The sequence below is a fragment of the Musa acuminata genome, chromosome BXJ1-10, assembly GCF_036884655.1.
Source record: "Musa acuminata AAA Group cultivar baxijiao chromosome BXJ1-10, Cavendish_Baxijiao_AAA, whole genome shotgun sequence".
Lineage (NCBI taxonomy): Eukaryota > Viridiplantae > Streptophyta > Magnoliopsida > Zingiberales > Musaceae > Musa > Musa acuminata.
Window position 1 is genome coordinate 4055679 of NC_088336.1, and position 22271 is coordinate 4077949.

General features: G+C 39.4%; 1 protein-coding gene across 3 annotated transcripts; it reads left to right on the forward strand.

The window, feature by feature from the left end:
• The first annotated feature begins 8864 nt into the window (after window positions 1-8864).
• Window positions 8865-17877, forward strand: LOC135595152 (probable transcription factor At5g28040). 3 transcript variants are annotated; one of them, XR_010480288.1, is made up of 3 exons: window positions 8865-10366; window positions 14932-15072; window positions 16916-17877. XR_010480288.1 is itself a non-coding variant. In XM_065085700.1 (2 exons), the coding sequence occupies exon 1, from the start codon at window positions 9036-9038 to the stop codon at window positions 10344-10346; it is 1311 nt and encodes a 436-aa protein (XP_064941772.1). In that variant the 5' UTR covers window positions 8865-9035; the 3' UTR covers window positions 10347-10366; window positions 16916-17877. The 3 variants fall into 3 exon arrangements, 1 of the variants encoding a protein (XP_064941772.1); XR_010480289.1 differs by having other exon boundaries at window positions 14964-15072; XM_065085700.1 differs by lacking the exon at window positions 14932-15072.
• Window positions 17878-22271: the final 4394 nt, after the last annotated feature.

Here is a 22271-nt window from a genome sequence, read left to right on the forward strand (position 1 = left end):
GGGCCTCTATAAATAATAGGGAGCCAAAGGACCATAGGCTATGTCCCTTTTGGCTGCCATCTCCTATACTCCTCTCTCCCTCTCCTCCTTAGCCGACAACTGTTGTTTGAGGCATGTGGACAACAAGAAGGGTCGACCCTTTCTTGATTGCGTGGTGCATATGAAAAGGAGGATTGTGCTATAATTTGATGAGTGTCTTCACAGGTTCTGCTATGTGAATTATCGCTAGAGAGGAAGACAGTTGACATCTTTCATCATCTCCCATAGATCTATATAATTTCACGGATACACGATCTCCTCAGATAACACATCTTTTATATATGCATAGTTTTTTGGTTTTACGATTTTTGCGTACAAATCTTCGCACGACGATAAAACTTTTTATGTAGGAAATCTGCGATTTTGTTTTATGTTCTTCCATTATGTATGTGATGCTACCCCTAGATTTTTCAATAAAGACCGCATAAACAGCCCAGTCGGAAGTCATTTTGTTAGTGAGGATCCAGTTTGAGATGGTTGGGTAGGCGAACTAAGATCTTCCGGGTTGCAAGGTTCTTTCTTGGGGGCTGGGTCGTCCGGGTGTCTTCGGGCAATCAATGATCCTGCATGACAGGCCGACGTCGTGGGTTGTCCAGCGTAGCCCCTTCGATACTTAAGTTAGCGAAGGGGAGAAGGCAATAGTAAGCTATATGATTGAGCTAGTGTATAGAGAGCCTCCTCTTTGGCATCTTCTCGGGGATAGTTTGTTAGGATCGTAGCGGCACTAAGAGGGGGGGGTGAATTAGTGCAGCGGCTTAAAACGTTGGTTTCGACAAATCTTTCGTACGATAAAAATCGGAATCAGAAGTGCTTAACTTGAAAGTGTATTCGCAATGTTGTGCAGTAAATGTAACGAGGAAATAAAACAAGTAAGAGGGTTTGCAGTAATGTAAATAGCAGTAATGAAATGCAAACCAGATATTACGCCGTTTTTAAAGTGGTTCGGTCAAGTGACCTACATCCACTTGTGAGGCCCCTCTTCGATGAGGCTCCCACCTTCCACTAGCAAATCTCTTGAAAGGGAAGAGTAAATACCCCTCTTACAACTTTTACAAGTGGTTCACTCTCTTACAGATTTTCAGCAAGAAAGAAGGAGGTGAACACTAGCAAATTGAAAACAAGAAAGGCAAAGACTCTTCTAAGACTTTTCTCTCAATCACTTGCTGCTCAAAAAGTTGTTATCTCAGCTGAGATTTGAGGGGTATTTATAGGCCTCAAGAGGATTCAAATTTGGGCTCCAAAAATTTGAATTCTCTTATGTTCCCGATGCTGGCGGTGCCACCGCCCAACCAAGCGGTGCCACCGCCCAGCACTCGGGTGCTGGATGGTACAACCGCCCAGCCCAGGAGGTGTCACCGCCCAGCTCTCGGGTGCTGGGCGATGCCACCGCCTAGCCTAGGTGGTGCCACCGCCTAGGCCAATTCAGCTCACTGGTTGGGCTCCAAACTTGGCCCAAACCAGTCCGAACTCGGGCCCAATTGGCCCCTACTTAGGTTATAGGATTAATACCTAATCCTAATCCTAATTAACATGCTAACTACGAATTTAAAGACATTTTCTAAGCTATTACAAAGTCCGTAAGTCAAGATTTCTTCCAGCGAGCTTCCGGCGAACTTCCGGCGATCTTCCGATAAACTCTCGGAAACCATTCTGTGGACTCCCGGCAAGCTCCTAGACTTCACGATTTGATCTTGGCGAGTTCTGATGAGCTTCTTTGGCAAGCTCCGATCTTTCTCGGCGAGCTCCGCGAACTTCCAACGAACCTTCCGGCGAGCTTCCGAAAAACCCTTCGGCAAGCTCCCTACTCATTCTTGGCTAGTTCCGGCAGCATTCCCGACGAACCTTCGGACTTCCGTCGAACTCTTGAACTCGCAATGAGTCCTTCGTGCTTGACTCTGACACTTTGTTTTGCTTTATGTCTTCGTCGTTATCGTAGTTAATCCTGCACACACAAGCAAAAACTCTACTCCGATCTAGACAATTATTATAAAGCGAATTGATATTCTGTTGTCCGGCACGTCATTGGTTGGCACTTCGTTCGATTCTTCGGCGCATCGTCCTCTCTTGCGGCTTGTTGCCCAATCGACGATTGACCTCCGCAACGCCGATATCCTTGGCGCAATTCTGCTCTTTGCCCGATGCCCGACGTCCGAAGCCTTCTGCCATCCAATAACCTAACGTGATCTCCTCCGGCGCAACGTCAATTCCTCCTGCGTCAACTGTCTAAACCTGATCGAGTAGACCTGCATCACTCAAAATGCAGTTTAAATCATAAACACATATCAAGTGGTTTCATCATCAAAATACGAGATTCAACAATCTCCCCCTTTTTGATGATGACAACCATTTGATGACGGAGTTAACCTTAACTCTCGGAGTTTAAACAAACTCCCCCTATCAATATGCCATATTGATAGAACCTTGAATTCAAGTCATTGCAATATTCATCATGAATACTTGCAACACATCATCATGAACATATGCATAAACTTATGCATATCATGTCATCAACATACTTCTCCCCCTTTGTCATCAACAAAAAGGAGAAGTACAACTATTCTTTGTGTTTGTAATATAAGTTCAACTCGTTGCATGAAAAACATAATATTAAGTTTTATCATCATGCAGTTTTGAAGCTAGAAAATTTAGCAAGTAATGCATCATGCTTAGGACATTCAAGCTATCAAGTTTTAGATATGCAAGTTTTACAGCATACAAGATAACACTTTTGGTAATGTTCAAGATAGTAAGTTCTACATCATGCAAGCTAGCAATATTGACATGTTCAAGAAAGCAACTCTTGCTTCTTGAAATATGCTAATTTGTCAAGTTTTGCTAGATGTGCAAGTTAGCATTTTTGCCTCTTAAGATAGGAAAGATAGCACATTTGCTTCTTTTGAGATAGCAACTTTTTGCTTTTCTTTAGACTACAAGCTAGCAATTTTTACGATATGTAAGTTTCACAATATACAAGCTAGCAAAAATTTCGAAAGCAAATGCAAGATAGCTTTCTTGTGTAAGCTCATAATTCTTGCTTCCTATTGCAATGTGCAAGTTGCAAGTTTTGCTTCTTGAGATAGGCAAGATAGCACTTTTGTAATTTTTGTTTCTCAAGATAGGCAAGCTTGTGATGTTCAAAATAACAAGCTCTTTCTTCTAGAAGTGCCATTTTTGCTTTCTTTGCAAAGTGTAAGCTAGCAAAATGTTTGAAAAAGTGATCAAGTTTTGCAACATACAAGCTAGCAAAAATGCCAAACTAGCAAGAGATAATGTTTTACATGAGGCAAGCAAACAATTTGGCAAATGTTACATTTGCATCTTCTCTTTTGAGAAGTGCAATTTTTGCTTTCATCTTGAATTGTGCAAGCTAGTTAGTTTGCCTCTTTTCATGATGTCCACGCTAGAAATTCTTGCTCCCCCTTTGTCATTGTCAAAAAGAAGGGAAGACCCTTATATCAATTTTCATATTATGACAAAGGTAAGTATCATTCTTATTTGTGCATCATTATATATTCAAATTAAAACATACACAATTTCAATAACCTTATTTTTCATGCACGATACCGAAAAATAAATCAATCATCATTAATAAGCATATCATACATGATACTCAAACATTAAAATTTTCAAGCATTTATCAACATGTTGATCATGATACCAAACATTCATCATTTAAAGCATTCATGATACACATCATATGTAATAAATACATCATGTACATCATTATCATAAGTATTGCATACATCATTTTAACTTTATGAATATTTCATCATTGCATGCATCATACCAAAACATTTCAAGCCATGCAAGCCATAAATACAAAGAAATCATGTCATGAAGGATAAAATCATTTGAATACCAAAAGACATGATTCATATAGTAAATATCTTCTTTAAATAAAATATCAAGAAAAATCATAGGAGTACAAAGAAGAGATCTTGTTTTAAAAGAAAAATCAAGTAATAACTCCAAGAACTCACAAGGAAAAATCATGATTCATTTAGAAAATCTCCTCTCAAGAGAATATCAAGTAAAATCGTAGAAGATAGATTAATGAGAAATTTTGATTTATAATAAAATCTCATGTATCGAATGTCGAGAAATCAAAATGATGATTTATATATAAAAAAAATATCACAAGTTATATTCAAGAGAAAAATCATCATTCATTTTTAACTTATTCAATTTGTCACATCAATATTTCTTAGATATGCATGATACCAAAACATGGTCTTAAATCTTTAACATATAACATGCATAAATTTAAAGGAGATGGGAAGAATTCAAACGTACAAAGATTTCAACCATCTCATAAACAAATGTAGACCAAGTCATGAATCCAAAATTCCATGAATCAAAATGATCATCAAAGGTAATCTCATGTTATTCCAAGAAATCAATATCATGATTTTGATAAAACTCATTTCAAATTTAAATCATCAAAATCATCAAAATATCAACATTACTTTCAAGAGATTCAAAATGGTATACATAGATTTATCATAATAAACATCAAGATCAATAGGATAGAGAAAAAATAATTTTTCAAGGAAAAAATATTTTCCTCATTTTAGTTGTTTCAATTCATATGATTTTATTTCACTTATACCAAATAAAAACATGTATAATGTTTAAAACCGAAAGTGTAAGATTTATTACAACAAAGATTAATAAGCCACTTTCATTATGGTAAAAATCAATAATCCATAAATCACAAGATTCATATGCATAATTTTGAAATTTATTAAGCATGATCATTATGCATGACACTAAAACATGGTTTCAAAATGTTTAATATTTTCATTACATCATTATGCAATGGTTTCATTGAACATAATTTTGAATGATTCTTATAGATAACTAAAACTTCTTTAGTTTTAATTTATGTGATTGACTTTATATTAGCATGCTCAAGTTTTGTTCTTATGTCAAAAACATACATCATGTTTGAAAACCAAAGACAAGGTTTAAAAAAAAATATCATCAAGCCTTCCATATAAAAACCATGCATCATCATTGAAAGTTAATATGGAAATCATCAAAATACACATTCTTGCTTCTCAAGCACATATATATGATTATTTAAATCTAACAATTTATTCTATTAACATAAAACATACAATTTTCAAGAAAAATATTTATTCAAAAGAAAAGAGAAAATGCATCATGGAAAATATCAAGTAATTTCAAAATAATTCAAGAGAGTTGAGTTACTTACCTTGTAGTCGAAGCCCGTCAAAGCCCAATTCGCCGTTTCACCTTTGGAAGTTCTTGATTCATCCTCGGTTGCCTTCCTCTTCTTTGGCCTCTTCCTCCGTTCAAGTTCATTGTTTATTTTAGATTTTTGTTTAATAAACTTATTAAGATTTAGTGTTCGAAATTCAAGTTCATCATTGTCCTCATCACTTGAGTCATCGCTCAAGTGATATTCATTTGTCCGGAGTTCCAAATCCTTCCTATTCTTTGGAAGGTGGTTCAAGTGTTGATTGTGTTCATCATGTGCATTGCGCACCATTTCATATGTCATCAATAAGCCGATAAGTTCTTCAAGTGGAAAAATATTTAAATCTTTTGTTTCTTGTATTGCCGTTACTTTTGATTCCCAAGCTTTAGAAAGCGATCGTAAAACTTTACTAACAAGTTCAAAATTCGAGAAACATTTGCCAAGAGCTTGTAAACCATTGACGACATCCGTAAAACGGATGTACATGTCAACAATGGTTTCGCTCGGCTTCATTCGAAAAAGCTCGAAATCATGCATTAAAATGTTGATTTTCGAATCTTTGACTCTAGAAGTGCCTTCGTGTGTGATTTCAAGAGTGTGCCATATGTCGAAAGCCGTTTCGCACAAAGAAACTCGATTGAACTCATTTTTGTCCAAAGCGCAAAATAAGGCATTCATAGCCTTTGCGTTTAAAGAAAACATCTTCTTCTCCAAATCATTCCAATGGTTCATTGGAAGAGAAGACATTTCAAATCTATTTTCGACTATGTGCCATAAATTCAAATCCAAAGAAAGTAAGAAAACTCTCATTCGAGTTTTCCAATAAGTGTAGTCTGTCCCATTGAAAAAGGGAGGACAAATGAGAGAGTGACCCTCTTGAAAGTCGTAAAGAACCATTTCTATTTGGGTGTTAAACCAAGGTAGAAAAATGTGGCTCTGATACCAATTGTTAGGATCGTAGCGGCACTAAGAGGGGGGGGGTGAATTAGTGCAGCGGCTTAAAACGTTGGTTTTGATAAATCTTTCGTACGATAAAAATCGGAATCAGAAGTGCTTAACTTGAAAGTGTTTTCGCAAAGTTGTGCAGTAAATGTAATGAGGAAATAAAACAAGTAAGAGGGTTTGCAGTAATGTAAATAGCAGTAATGAAATGCAAACCAGATATTACGCCGTTTTTAAAGTGGTTCGGTCAAGTGACCTACATCCACTTGTGAGGCCCCTCTTCGATGAGGCTCCCACCTTCCACTAGCAAATCTCTTGAAAGGGAAGGGTAAATACCCCTCTTACAACTTTTACAAGTGGTTCACTCTCTTACAGATTTTCAGCAAGAAAGAAGGAGGTGAACACTAGCAAATTGAAAACAAGAAAGGCAAAGACTCTTCTAAGACTTTTCTCTCAATCACTTGCTGCTCAAAAAGTTGTTATCTCAGCTGAGATTTGAGGGGTATTTATAGGCCTCAAGAGGATTCAAATTTGGGCTCTAAAAATTTGAATTCTCTTATGTTCCCGATGCTGGCGGTGCCACCGCCCAACCAAGCGGTGCCACCGCCCAGCACTCGGGTGCTGGACGGTACAACCGCCCAGCACTCGGGTGCTGGACGGTACAACCGCCCAGCCCAGGAGGTGTCACCGCCCAGCTCTCGGGTGCTGGGCGATGCCACCGCCTAGCCTAGGCGGTGCCACCGCCTAGGCCAATTCAGCTCACTGGTTGGGCTCCAAACTTGGCCCAAACCAGTCCGAACTCGGGCCCAATTGGCCCCTACTTAGGTTATAGGATTAATACCTAATCCTAATCCTAATTAACATGCTAACTACGAATTTAAAGACATTTTCTAAGCTATTACAAAGTCCGTAAGTCAAGATTTCTTCCAGCGAGCTTCCGGCGAACTTCCGGCGATCTTCCGATAAACTCTCGGAAACCATTCTGTGGACTCCCGGCAAGCTCCTAGACTTCACGATTTGATCTTGGCGAGTTCTGATGAGCTTCTTTGGCAAGCTCCGATCTTTCTCGGCGAGCTCTGCGAACTTCCAACGAACCTTCCGGCGAGCTTCCGAAAAACCCTTCGGCAAGCTCCCTACTCATTCTTGGCTAGTTCTGGCAGCATTCCCGACGAACCTTCGGACTTCCGTCGAACTCTTGAACTCGCAATGAATCCTTCGTGCTTGACTCCGACACTTTGTTTTGCTTTATGTCTTCGTCGTTATCGTAGTTAATCATGCACACACAAGCAAAAACTCTACTCCGATCTAGACAATTATTATAAAGCGAATTTATATTCTGTTGCCCGGCACGTCATTGGTTGGCACTTCGTTCGATTCTTCGGCGCATCGTCCTCTCTTGCGGCTTGTTGCCCAATCGACGATTGACCTCCGCAACGCCGATATCCTTGGCGCAATTCTGCTCTTTGCCTGATGCCCGACGTCCGAAGCCTTCTGCCATCCAATAACCTAACGTGATCTCCTCCGGCGCAACGTCAATTCCTCCTGCGTCAATTGTCTAAACCTGATCGAGTAGACCTGCATCACTCAAAATGCAGTTTAAATCATAAACACATATCAAGTGGTTTCATCATCAAAATACGAGATTCAACATAGTTTTTATACACCCTTCTGGGGTTCGACCGTTTGTAAGTTGTTAGCATTTGTCGATATTTCAGACCAGTGATTCGTCTGTTCTGGAACGATTATTTTGATCCCATGCTGTGAGGGGTTGTCTCCTCACTTTCCGGTGCCGCTTTATATGATTTCGAGCGATGTAGATTATGCTTTATATTGCTTTTGAATCGGGTTGTGTTGCTTTAGGACATAGTCGTTTTTGAGTTGGGTTGTGTTGTTTCGTACCGTTTTGAGATATGTATGTGATTTTGACTGAAGTGGTACCACTAATATGAGGTGACTGTCAATTGGGTGATGCCAAAATATCCTCTATCACCTGCTAATCGATCGTATTCTTGTAATAATTCATCTATCTTGAATGAAGATAAACATAAAAACATAGACAATATCAAATTAGAGAAATAATTGGATGAACCCTTAGTTTCATGGTTGGCGTGATCTATCACCTGATTTGATGGGACCAATTCGTATTAGCTACATGAATCAGACATATAATACTCCGTATGATTCATCACGCACGCGCGGTAGTTCTCCAGCCCATCGAGTGTGAATAGGACACCTCACACGGGTCTTACATTCGGGATGATCTCACCTACTGGACTGCGGATCCCCATAACGGTACCAATTGGTTCTCAAACTAGGGATCCCAATTCAAGAGCCATTTCACGTTTGGACGTCCGACACGTGCATAATATGCCTATCCAACAATCATCGAAGCGCTTTGCCTCGTGATTCTGATGGGCACCTTCGTCAACTACGACGGTCAAAGTCAAGTGGGCCGAACTCGACAGCAACTCGAACAGAACAGAGTCGTTGCACCAATGCTGACCGTACGATTGGTGGAATCTTTCCCATTGACAAACGAACCAGCGGTTATGATTGATACAGATGACGACGCACAGGAAACAAATACGAAACGTGCTTTCTGTCACGACTGTACGATTCTCCCGGCAAAGAGTCACATTTTAGGGGAGTCACTTAGACCGTGACTCGAGTGAACGTCCAAAGAACCGCTCGGTTCTTATCCGTTCAGCGAGAGCTGAAGCAATCGTCGTGCCTCTCCGCCCCAAGTGTCCCGATTTCCAAACCCAATCCCAAACCCGAACCCCACGCCTACGTCGTCCTTGATCGATCCATTAAAGAAGAGGAGGAAGAGATGCCGACCGCCGAAGAAGCAGAGCAGGAGCGCCCCGTCTTCGACGACGACGACGACGATGACGTCTCCGAGAGCGTCGGAAGTGAAGACGATGACGTTGACGGCAACGGCCACGCGACGCCGCCGTCTTCTCAGCTGCAAGCCACGACGGAGCCAAGCGTAGTGGTTGCGGCGGAGTCCGGCGGTCTACACCCTTCCGCCTCCTCCGATCAAGCCACAAACCTTAACCCTAACCCCAACACCACACTCTTCGATCCCACTGCGGCCGCTCTTTCTCCTCCCCAGAACGGCGCGATCCCAGTTCCAGTCCTCCCCATAGCCGCTATCTCTTCTCCCTCGGCTGATGCTGCCTTCTTCAACCCCACTTCCTCATCCGTTGCTGTCCCCGGCACCACCACCTCTGCCTCTGAGGAGAGGAGGTCCCTCGCCGTCGTCTCCTTCGATGAGTCCCGCCGTCTCTTCCAACGCCTTTGGACCGACGAGGAGGAGATCAAGATCCTGCGAGGGTTCTTCGAATTCACCTCGAAGCGCGGCACTACCTTCGCCTCCCACCAGTACGACACCGGCCCCTTCTACGAGGAGATCAAGAAGCAGTTCCAGATTGAATTCACCAAGAACCAGCTAATTGAGAAGCTCCGTCGCCTGAAGAAGAAGTATCGGAACTGCGTTAGTCGGATGGGGTCCGTGGGGAAAGGCTTCGCCTTTAAGAGCTCACACGAGCGGGCCATCTATGACATCGCTCGCAGGATCTGGAGCGCTGGCTCCAAGAGGGTCCACGAGAGTGATGATGAGGACCTTAATACATCAAACAACGCCATCTCTGACGAGATCATTGCAGTTCCGATCAACGATGGTTCTTTGGGTTCTCATAGAAGGATCTCAAGATCAAGAAGGTGCATGAGAAGGAGAATGGCAGAAGATGTGGCTACAGTGGATGCTACTACTGCAGTCGGTGGAGTAGCTATAGACCATTCCACTCCAGAGATGCACACACCTTTCGCTTCAGCAGCTGGGATACCAAACATCATCGAGGAGACTGTAAAGGACTGCCTCTCACCACTGTTTAAGGAACTCATCCATTCTGCTATTGGGAGCCCGCTTGGTCCAGGACTCATTGGTGGGACATCACCATTGAACCTGCTTCCCATGAGCCTCAGGGGTGGTGGTTCTTTGGCGGCCCCAGGGATGACTATAGATGACAAGTGGAGAAAGCAGCAGATTCTAGAACTGGAGGTTTATTTAAAGAGAATAGAGCTTGTAATGGACCACATCAAGGCAACAATGGAGGAACTCAGGTCTGCAGCGAGCTGATTAGAGTTTCTGCTACAAAGGTTGTAACCCTTAGTGCTGGATCCTTTGCTTTGTGATTCTTGTTTATTTGGATACTTCCTGTTATATCAGTCTGTTAAACTAACACTTTTTTCTCCTTATATTAATCTCTATTTAGTCTTAGCTCCTTTTGATTGTGTATTTTTCACTTTCTGGGTTTTATGTGGAAGAAGAATAGGAGGGAGTAAAGCTGGCAGCTTTTACTTGAATTTGTCTTGTTGGTATACTTCTTCTTTTCCTTTGAGAGTCACTTGTTTGTGGAAATGCTTCCAATTGCTATGCTTGGATATAATAGAATCCTAGATTTTGTTTCTGCTTCATGTCCTTTTCTGATTCGGCAGGAGTCACAGGACTGCTTGTTTCTATAGGATGTTATCACTTCACGAAAATTAGGAATAACTACTAGGCATAACAAAGATATGGTTACTTTTTAAAATGTCATTATCCCTTTGATGGGACAATATTCAGAATACATGTTCTCCATTCTCTTCTAGAGCATGGTCTTTTCTTTACATTGTGGGTATGATGGTATTATGAATTTTATGACACAACTAAACTGTTGTTTGGGTGTTGTTGTATTTGCTTGAGTTTGTTAAGCTACAAATTTGTTTGCATGAATTGGTAATTTGAAGAAGGAGAAGAATTTCTTTAAAGTTGAAGGTGCATAAGAGTTGGCAATTATCACTAGATAGGCTATAGGGAGACCATTTTTTTGGATAATCAACATTGGGTCACAACAGAAGTAGGATTAGGCATGTAGTAACATTGCAACAATTTAAAGAGAGTAACAATGTGTTTCATCTACATGCATTTTGCTTTGACTTGTTGTTCCTTAAAGATGGAAGAATACAACTTTGGACATAATTGGGAAGCTGTAAAAGCTAGCTCTAATGAAAGCCAAATTTTGGTACTAGCCCTTATACATTGTAGAAATGTACTTAAATTGCATCATACAATTTAAATATGAGCAATCATGATTTAGTAGTTGTTTTATGTGGTATAAATATCTTTTAATATTTAAATAATCTTATATGTTGACGTGTTTAGAATTAGTGTTTTTAGTTATATAGGTTGTATTTGTTTTACACTAAAAGATAGGCTAAATAATCAAAGTGATCAATCTTAGTGGCCAAAAGTGCCCCAGTAGCCCATAATCCTCGATATTGACTCGTGATACCTCATCGGATGTGTAACCACATGGAAGTCATGACTCCTGAATTTTGGAATCAAGAAAGTACCTTGAACCACTATGTGGTCATGGACATTAGAGAAGCTAGAAGAGTGGACAAAGAGGAAAACGAGATAAGGATGTATTTAGGCTCCTTCGGCCTTGGGCCATCCCTGCTACTCAGTGCTGTTGCTGTGATCCTATGCTATTATTGCTGCTAGCTTGACAGAGGGGAGAGAGGGAAAGGTAGCAAAGTGATTGAGAGAAGATATGACCACAAGATATAAGTTTCTTTTTAGTTGGAACATTTTGGATTTTGTCCAGTTGAAATTTTAAGTTTGATTTTAAAACATTGAACTCTAATTGGCACAATCTATTGATGAGGGAAAGTGAGGATAGTAGACAAAAGAAGAAATGAAAAGCAGGGGAAAAGAGAGGAAGCGAAACAAAGACAAGAAAAGAGAAGAAAAAGAAAAGAAGATAAGAAAGAGTAAAAGAAAATAGAGAAAAAAATATTTAGGACATTTAAAATAGATTTACTGATGTAAATTGTTTAGGAAGCATCTCACATAGATGCTTCCAAGGTGCTCCCTACCTATGTGGTTTTAAGTCTAGCTGCTACCTCAAATTGCATCTAGCCACCCCCTCAAACTGACCCCTAGTTTTCCATATGTTTTCACTTTTGGCTACTGACTAATCAACATGCAAATATTAGGAAAATCAGAAGGGATGAACTTGTGTATATAAGACGTAGGATTACAGTTATCAGATGAGTCGGTCCACTTGTGGGTGGCCTTTTCTTGGCGCGCTTGTATCACTATGCCAATTTGTTTCAGGCTGAGGGTTTATTGGCTGTGACCTGCACTCAGCCAGCCCAACCAGGTGTTAGACCAAGTTGGCCCAAGACTACATGCTGGTATGGCTAGACCCAAGTTCATGCTGGTGGGTGCATTGTTTTTCTGCACAGACTGTATCATCAGATCAACCAGATTGCCACAAAAATTTCTGATGGATTGTCTGCGCTACATATATAAATGTCCTTTATCACTTTAATGTTGTTACTGCAAGGGAATGTAAAGAACTTGCCTTATATTCTTTCGCAAAGATCATTTGTAGTTAAATACTTCTGTTTCTTTTCAGGTCAGAAGAATAAACCAAATTGGGGTTCTTGCTTAAGGAACTTTTATATAATTAGTTGAGTGAGAAGATACATTTTTTCGATGAAACTGTGCCATTCTAATGGTTTATCAACGGATCTTTGCTATTGTTATGTTCTATTGGATTGTGTAAATTGACTTTTAGTGTTTATCTTATATCAATATTTTTCATTTTGTTAACATATGAACTCATATAAGTTTATGTTATCACTTTAATCTAGCTACTGTAAGGAAATGTAAGGAACTTGCCTTATATCCTTTACTGAAGATCTATTTTAGTTAAATACTTCACTCTTAGGTTAGCAGAATAGACAAGATTGAGGCTTTTGCTTAAGGATTTTTTTATATAATTAGTTGAGTGAGAAGATAAATTTTGTAGATGAATCTGTGTCATTCTAATGGTTTATCAATTGCTGTTTGCTATTGTTATGTTATATTGGATTGTGTAATTTGATTTTTTGTGTTTATCTAATATCAATATTTTCCATCTTGTTAAACAGAAAGGACTTGATTGTAGAAGGTTTATGAGTTTGGTGACAGTTGTTTCATATAGCCTTGTGTTGCATTGTTTGGCAATGACCACTATATCATTGGTGCATAAGAAATCTTAGATTGTGGTTCACAGTTTCAAGTATTGTTGGAATTTTCTAGGAGTATATCTTTGTCTCCTATAAGGAATTGAAAGAGCCTCAATGCCTCATATATGGAGTGGTGCAATCAAATTAATTTTACCACTATTTTATGCCATATCACTTATTTCATGAAACTTGTAGATGACCTCTTTGTAAAAGTCTCATAGATCGGGTTATATCTATGTTATCTCCAGAATGTTCTATGTGATTGCCAGCCCTTTCTTGTTGGAAATTTGTGTTGCTGACTTAATATAATGCTATGTGGCTGACTTAATATAACACTATGTAGACAAGCAGTATTGTTTGACTGGTAGCCTCTTGGATTTTCTAAGTTGCTTTTGTTTATGATTTATGTATGATTCCTGCAAATAATAATAGCTAATCTGCACAGACAGTCTTCAGTGCTTGCATTGACTATCCTGACATTTGCAGAATATTTCTGGAAATTGATGGTTCTAAATAAGTATAATATATAAGAGTTCATTTTAAATCTTATAAAAAATTCAACTTTTTGAAGAAAAGAAATTGGAAATTGGTCATTAATTTGCAGCTAGTTTGATTTATGTAACCGTAGAAGATAGTTTTCTGTGTTCTTCCTATTTTTGTTGGGGAAGTTGAATGAAGGTTCATGAATGTTAGTACCATGACAGCAGACAGAATTCATGAATGTTAAAGGTTCAAATATTCAAATACAGTGAATTCTCATTTATTTAGGGAGTACAGAAATTTAGATAAGATTTGGTGAGTTGGAATCCTTGATGACATTTTAAATTCAACACAAATTTAAAATATTTATCAAGAGGGAATTCATGAATGTTAGCACCATGACAGCAGACAGAATTCATGAATGTTGAAAGTTCAAATATTCAAATACAGTGACTTCTCGTTTATTTACGGAGTTCAGAAATTTGGATAATATTTGGTAAGTTGGAATCCTCGATGACTTTTTAAATTCAACACATTTAAAATATTTATCAAGAGGGATACCAAGTTGGGCTTGGTGAGATGGAGAGATTTGATGTATTGCAATTTGCTTAGAAATATTGCTAGTATGTACCTTCACAGAGTTGTATGCTGTCTTCTAAAATCCATCACTGCTTTCTTTGCGTTGTTTACAATATTGTCATGAGAAGCATAAATTGTTCAATTTTGCTGCTTGGCCCAGATGTATCCTGCAGCTGAGTATTAAAATACAAGCTACAATGTCATGAACATAACGCATCAGGTAGAACTGCACTTTGTGGATGTCATAGTTAGATATACTTAAATGTGCTATCCATCATTCTTTTAATATATACGTAAATAATATGGTTGATTTCTCTCTGTAGTTTGGATGAGGCAATTTTGTTGCTGGAGTTTGATTAATTGGACACATCTTGTCGCTTTGATTTTATAGATAGTGGACCGGCTTTTTTTTATCTTTAATCTTGAATGACCTTTGCCTCCATCAGTAGATCTGTTAATAATTACTTGCTTGTTGCTGTTTCATTTGACTTGATTATGGCAACATAAATAATCTGAGCTAGTCTGGATTTAGTCTTTGATTTATCCTGCTTGCTGGATGGGATATGGATTTACTGATTTTGCAAATAGAATCAGTACATTTTCAGATTTTCTTCTGGATGTGGATAATTGTGGGCAGGTGGTCAACTGCCGCACATCACACAAATCTGGGAAGCAAGAATATGACAAAACTGTTGTATTTTTAGATTGTCAACGTGAACCTTGCCTGGATAATTGGTGCTATTAGTGTAAGTTTCAAGTTTCAGCCCCTTTTTATTTAGCATCATCAAATGCGAATGAATCTGGCAACATTACCGTTATGAATGTGATTTTATGTTATATTTCAGTTATGTTTACATCATATTATAGATTTGCATTTGCATGAAATTTATTGAAAATTTTTGTCATATTAGAAGTATGCAAATCACATTCATCACTAGTTTGATGAAATTACTGAAGTTATTTTTTTCTTTCCGCTTGTAATTTCAACCATATGGTAAACACTGATCACTGATCTTCGTCATTTTGTCTTGGTAAACATTATTTCTCCTTGTTTTACCCTCTGCTTCAGTCTGGCGACATACATAACTGACTGCACTTAATTGTATTTTGTTTCTACCTCTCTTGCTCAGCGATTTAAAAAGGCTCTCGGGCGCTCGCCTAGGTGCTCAGGCGAGGCGAGGCGAGGCTTGAGCGCCTCGCTAATCTCCTAGGCGACGCGCTTCAAACAGGCGCCGCTTGGGCGCTCGCCCGAGCCCAAGCGCTGGGCGCTTCGGGCGAGCGCCTGGGTTAACTAAGGCGATCGAATCAGGATTTTAGGTCTGGTTCGGTCCTGGTTCGGTCTCCGATGGTTAGTTGGTTCAATCGAACCAACTAAAACTACTATAAGTGACAACCGAACCCTAACCCTCGTCGCTGTCGCTGCTCACAAATGCTGCCGCTGTCATCGCTCGTCGCTGTCGCTGTCGTCGCTCGCGCCTCCCGTTGCTCGCCGCTCCTGCTCCCGCTCCCGCTCCTACTCCTGCTACCGCTGTCGCTGCTCGCAAACGCTGTCGCTGTCGCCGCTCGCGCCTCCCGCTGCTCGTCGCTCCTGCTCCCGCTCCCACTACTCGCCGCTGTCGCTGTTGCTGTCGTCGCTCGCTGCTGCCGCTGCCGCTGCCTCCTTACACTCCGCTGCCGATGCCGCTTCCTCTTTTCTCAATCAGCAGGATCAGCACCCCCTTACACTTCCTTCTTCTCCTTCTGTTAACGGTATACAGTATACTGTTAACAGTATACTATATACTGTTAATATTGTTAGGTTTATTTGAAATTATTAATTTTCAATACTGTTAATAGATTTTCTTAATTTAATAGTATATTTTAATTTAAAATTTTAAATAATTATATTTATTAATTATATTATATTTTAGCGTCTCGTTTCGCTCGGGCGAGCGCCTCGGGCATTTTTGGACCTTGGCACCTTTTGACGCCTAGCGCTTTTTAAATCACTGCTCTTGCTTAAGACTTATTACTGCAACTGGTAATCTCTTTTCTTCACTTCAATTCATGCCTGCACAGCTTCACTTCAGTCTTTAGTTTGATATAATTGTTTCAACCAATCTAAATATTGTGTTGCCTAACATAGCTGAAATTGTGGTTTTCCATTCATCACAATTCTTGTATCATTCTTCACTTTCTCAGCTGCTTCTCCCACTGAGGTGCGCAAACCTTTTTCCTTTTGGCATAGTCTTGTATGCTTTTGAGATGTATTACAAAATTTTCAACATAGAAAGTTGGCAAGTATATATTTTTTTTCACTAAATTGATAGACTAACGTATCGCTGTGTTGAAGCCTTACAGGGTCTATATGGAGCATTTTGCTTAAGCTTTCAAAAATCTCTATGTACATATAGATATATATTTGCTTAAGCTTTCAATAATCTCTATGTACATATAGATATATATTTGCTTAAGCTTTCAATAATCTCTATGTACATATAGATATATATCCTTCCAGTCCAACTACATCAGATGAAAGCAGCCTTCTTCTCTTGTTGGAAGACTTGTAGATGGATCGGATACTAATAATTGTTGCATTTTACTTTGCAGAAAAGGTGGCGGAAGACCTCCGAAACTGGGGAGATTCATGTACTACGACATTAGGCCCTACCACAGCACTGTTCATGCTTTCTGGTGCATCCGTAACTGATGCAATGGCTGCTGCCACTGCTGCAGCGATGTTAGGATGAGTTGCAATCGCCGCAGTGACAGTCTGCACCACTGGCCGTGTCACCATAGGGGTCGGCATCAATGGAATGTAGTCTCCCCGTTGGATCAGCTGAAGTGAACTTTGCATTTTGGTGAAACTAAGGGTGACAGAATTGGACGTCGAGGAAGCATACAGTGTCGCCATGGTGTAAGCACTGGGCATGCAGAAACCACCGTCCGTGGAGCCAGATATGAGCACGGCGGCAGTGGCTGACATGGTGTTGGCCATGGCAGCGGCAGCAAGGGGGGAGGGGGTGGTTGTGGTTGCCCTCGTAGGTGGTCGTGAGGATGATCTTGACCTCAGCACATCTCTGCACCTGCCGCATTACTTAATTAGGCCATATCACACTCTAGCATGCTTCGCATGGAGTGCGATTCAAAAGAACAAGTAGCTGATCAAGACCTTAAATTTTCGTGTAATACATGAAAAAAAACTCTATCACACACCTAAATTAATATACCACTATTAGGCTGAGGGTAGATATAGGCTAATAGGACCTGTAAGATGTTGAGAATTGGTTGACCTCTAAGATTGTGGCAGTGGTCAAAGTATACAAGCCTTGATGATAAAGGGGATTTGGATAGTTTAGTTAAAGGTTACTGTACAATGTTGACCATCAGTTAGTTGCAGAGCCAATTATGCAGGTGTGACAGTCTCATCCAGGAGGACCCTCGTGAATAGCAGGTTCCTTGTAGGGAATTGGAGTCAAACTTATCATCTATTTTATCATGTTGGAAAGAGAGACAGGGGAAAACATTAATTTAAAATTTGGTGTTACTTCATTTATATCATTTTATCAGTATATCTAATCTACCATATTTTCACTGCATTTTTTGTTTAATGTATATATACACTGCTATTACAAAATGCATTTAGCACAAGCAAGCATGTAAACTATATTTTAAACCGACTTTTACCTCAAGTGACCAACTTTTTAGTCCCTCGTACCTGCACAAAAATCTCAGTTTTATTTTTCGATCATAAAGTAATCCTTAATGCATAATACTCAGTTGGCTTCATGAGGGATTAGACAACATAGACAACAGAGAGAGTCTAATTGTTTCCAGTACTGGTGTCACGGGGAGTAAATTGTCAGATCCTTCACTCACTGCATGAGAAAAAAAAAAAGGGTGATAGTTAAATAGTTCTTTCACTGCTTCAACTCCTCAGCTCAGTTGCTGGGAAGCGTTTAATACTAGCTGATCACCACATAATCATATATAAAGAGCATTGTTCCTACCTGTTTCATTAAGCTTGACCTGTGAGTTGCAAAGCCCACCATCGATGAAGCTTACCTGCTTTCTCACGGGGCAGCCGTTGGCCATGGTGCAGCGATAGTAAGCCCGTGGGCAAGGATTGCCCTTAGCCATCTTCTGCCTGTATTTCCCCGAAGGTTTGTCTGATATCACTTGCATAGAACTTCTGCTCATTCATGTGCTCCATGAATGGATTTGCTAACAACGCCAAAGGAGCTGGGTTGTCAGCCTGGTGGTCAACCTTCTGAGAATGAAACAAAGACAATTTGAGAACCCAGTAAAAGGTGTAAAGGAAGGCGTTAGTTCAAACAGATCTTTATTAAGTGTGTGAGGAAGGCGATGAACAATTAGATTGTTGCACACAACTACGCCATGTCATTCTCACTTAAAACATTCCTGTTTATCATCTACCTAGTGGCACTATAATTCAACCTTTTGTCGAACTTAACTCTATACAATCCTTTAATTATAGACTTGGGGTTCTCAAGTGTCTCTTTTGCAGATTAGTTACTAATATGTAGGAGTTTTAGAGCAGAGGATAAATCCAGGCATACCAATAAAATCTCATGCTCGCCTTCGTGTTCTTGGTGATGCTCTTTAATTATTAGAAGAAGCTGGTCTTGTAGAGCACTAATAACTTGTTCTAAGCTGTTCCAGCGTGCTCCTCAATCTCCGGTTCTCATCACTCGCTTGGATTAGCTCACTTCGAAATTTGATCAACTGCAAGTATCATCTAGAAATATTATGGATTACAAACAACACAATCGATCTTGTTGATAACCCACTTCATATTTGGCTTGCTACCTTCCTCAAGAGCTTGTTGGCTTTTCTGAGAGTTCACCGTCTGTAGTTTCAGTTCGGTCTGCAAGTTGACAAGGAAAAGAGAAGAAAAAGAACCTATAATAGATATGGAATTAATGGGATATAAAGAAAAATAAATTTTTGTATATGAATAAATACTAGCAGGTCATAATACACAGTAGAATTAAATAGAATCACAATTAAATACAACGTCAAAATTTATGTGAAAAATCCCTCCAACGTGAAGGGTAAAAATCACGGGGCAAACTAGAGATAATCCACTATAAGAATAATAAATATACAAATCTCATTCTTTTGCCCAAAACTCAAGCAACAATCTCAAGAGAATAACTGGGATACAAGGATTATGTCATTGTGTACAATATCTAAATTCTTCCCAAGTAATCACAGTAAAAATCTACTATAGATCTGATCTAACTTGAAATGAGAATACTACATAGATGATTGAGAATAGTCTCTCTGCATTATCCTTATCTTCTTCCTTTTTCTTCTCTTGTTTTTCTGTCCTTTTCTCTTCCTTTTTGAATTAAGATGCTATTGCAATTTTCTACCTCATTGTTATAGTTTTCCCCCTTATTTTCATAGCCACCACACTCCCCTAATTTGATCTAGGGTTAGGTTAAAAGAGGAGGTGGGGTATGGGTTGTTAAAGCCCACTATGGGCTGAACTTGTGGGCTGTCAACCCAACAACCTCCTCCTTCAGCCCATAAGGGAGGTTATCCCATGACTCCTCAATGTGAAGCTATGCCGATCAGTTGTCGGCATATCTCCTATTTTTTTTTTGGTAAAGTTTTTGTCAATATGTCTGCTCCGTTGTCATCTGTGTAAATTTTCTGAAGCTGCAACTGCTTCTCTTCAAGTACACTTCGAATCTAATGGTATATGACATCTATATATTTTGACTTGGAATGAAAAAATGGGTTATTTCACAAATTGATGGCACTCTGGCTGTTACAATGCACCACATAATTTTTCTATTTCAGCCCCAATTCTTGTAAGAATTTTTTCATCTATAATATTTCTTTGCAAACCTTTGTAGCAGTAATATATTCTACCTCTATGGTGGAGAGAACAATACACTTTGCAATCTGAATTGTCATAACATAGCTCCCCCTACAAAAGTAAGTATAAAACCTGATGTGGACTTCTTCGTATCAATATTGCTTACCATATTTGCATCTGTGTAACCTGTCAACACAGGTGGTCCACCTCCAAAGCTTAAACAAACTTTAGAACTCCCTCTGAGATATCTAAAGATCCACTTCACTACTGCTCAATGCTTTTTGCTTGGATTTGCAAGAAATCTGCTAGTAACACCCATTGCAAATGCGATGTCCGGCCTTATACATACCATCGCGTACATTAAACTTCCAACTGCTGAAGTATAAGAAACCTTTTGCATTTTTTCCTTCTCCTCATCACTTGATGGACTCTATTCTGAGTACAAATTGAAGTGACCTGCAAGAGGAGAACCAACTGGCTTTGCATTACTCATACTCAACCTTTCCAATACCTTCTCGATGTATTTCTCCTATGACAACCAATTTTTTTAGTTTTTCTATCACGAAAAATCTACATGCCTAGTATTTGCTTTGCTGGCCCCATGTTCTTCATTGCAAAAGACTCATTCAGTTTCTTTTTCAACCTGTCAATTTTAGACATATCTTCCCTAAGGATAAGCATATTATCAACATAAAGTAAGATAATAATAAAATCCTCACCAAACCGTTTGATGTACATTTAATGATCTAAAGCTATTCTTTTGCATCAATTTTCAGTCATAAATGAATCAAACTTTCTGTACCACTGTCTTGGAGCTTGCTTCAGCCTATACAAGCTCTTTCTCAACTTGCAAACAAAGTTCTCTTTACCTTTGACTTTGAAGCCTTCTGGTTGCTCCATATAAATTTCGTCTTTCAAATCACCATGAAGGAAAACTGTCTTCACATCTAACTACTCAACCTCCGAGTCCTAGCTAGTAGCAATACCAAGAGCAACACGAATAGAAGACATTTTAACAACATGAGAAAAAATCTTTTCAAAGTCAATACCTTTCTTTTGACCAAAGCCTTTCATAACCAATCTAACTTTGTACTTTGGTTGAGAACATTATTCTTGAGTCTTTAACCTGAAAACCCATTTGTTCTTCAAGGCCTTCATTTCCTTTAGTAGTTGTACTAAATCATAAGTGTGGTTCTTCTATAGAGCATCCATCTCTTCCTACATAGTAACTAATCACTTCTTTTTCTGCTCATTTTCAACTACTTCTTGGTAACTCTTTGGTTCACTTGTATTAGTAAGCATCACATACTCATTTGTAGAGTATCTTCTGGAAGGTTGACGTTGTCTAGAAGATCATTTCAACTGAGGTTCTACGGGAAGTTGCTCTCCAACTTCTTCTTGCTCAACATGTCCTACAGGTAGATCAACATCAGGCTCTACATAATCTTCCTATACATCTCTCCCATCACCCTGATATACTAGAAGAGTAACTGGGTCACAATATGCTAATCATTCTGTAGAAGTCTTGGCTGGTGTGTTCTTCTTCAAATCCTCAAAGGTTTGATTCTCAAAGAAGACCACATCTCTGCTTCTAAACACCTTCTGCTTTTCTGGATCCCAAAGACTGTAACCAAACTGATTATGTGAGTAGCCAAGAAAAATATATTATTTTGTCTTACCATCTAGCTTAGACCTCTCATTGTCTGGAACATGTGCAAATGCATGATAACCAAACACTCTCATATGCTTGTAAGAAACATCTTTCCTTGACCATATATGCTATGTAACATTTGTTGAATTTCATATTTTGATGATGAAATCAATTGTAATTTGTTTGATCTAATCTATATATTGAAAAAAGTGTGTAGGATTAACTACGATGGCAGTAAGACATGTAGCAGGTGTTGTGCCGAAGTCAAGATCGAGATCACGTTGGGAGTTCGAGAGTTTGTCGGAAGTTCGGACGTTCGTCGGAAGTTCTGCGGGAACCAACCGAGAAGTCCAGGAGCTTGCCATAGAAGCTCGTCGGAACATGCCAAGAAGATCATCGCAAAGTCTAGGAGCTTGTCGGGAGTCTATCGGAGCATTGTCGAGAGTTCGTCGGATGTTCACCGA

Bases quoted from the DNA above. Each gene is read 5' to 3' on its own strand.
- LOC135595152 (XM_065085700.1), top strand. From the start codon at position 9,036: ATGCCGACCGCCGAAGAAGCAGAGCAGGAGCGCCCCGTCTTCGACGAC.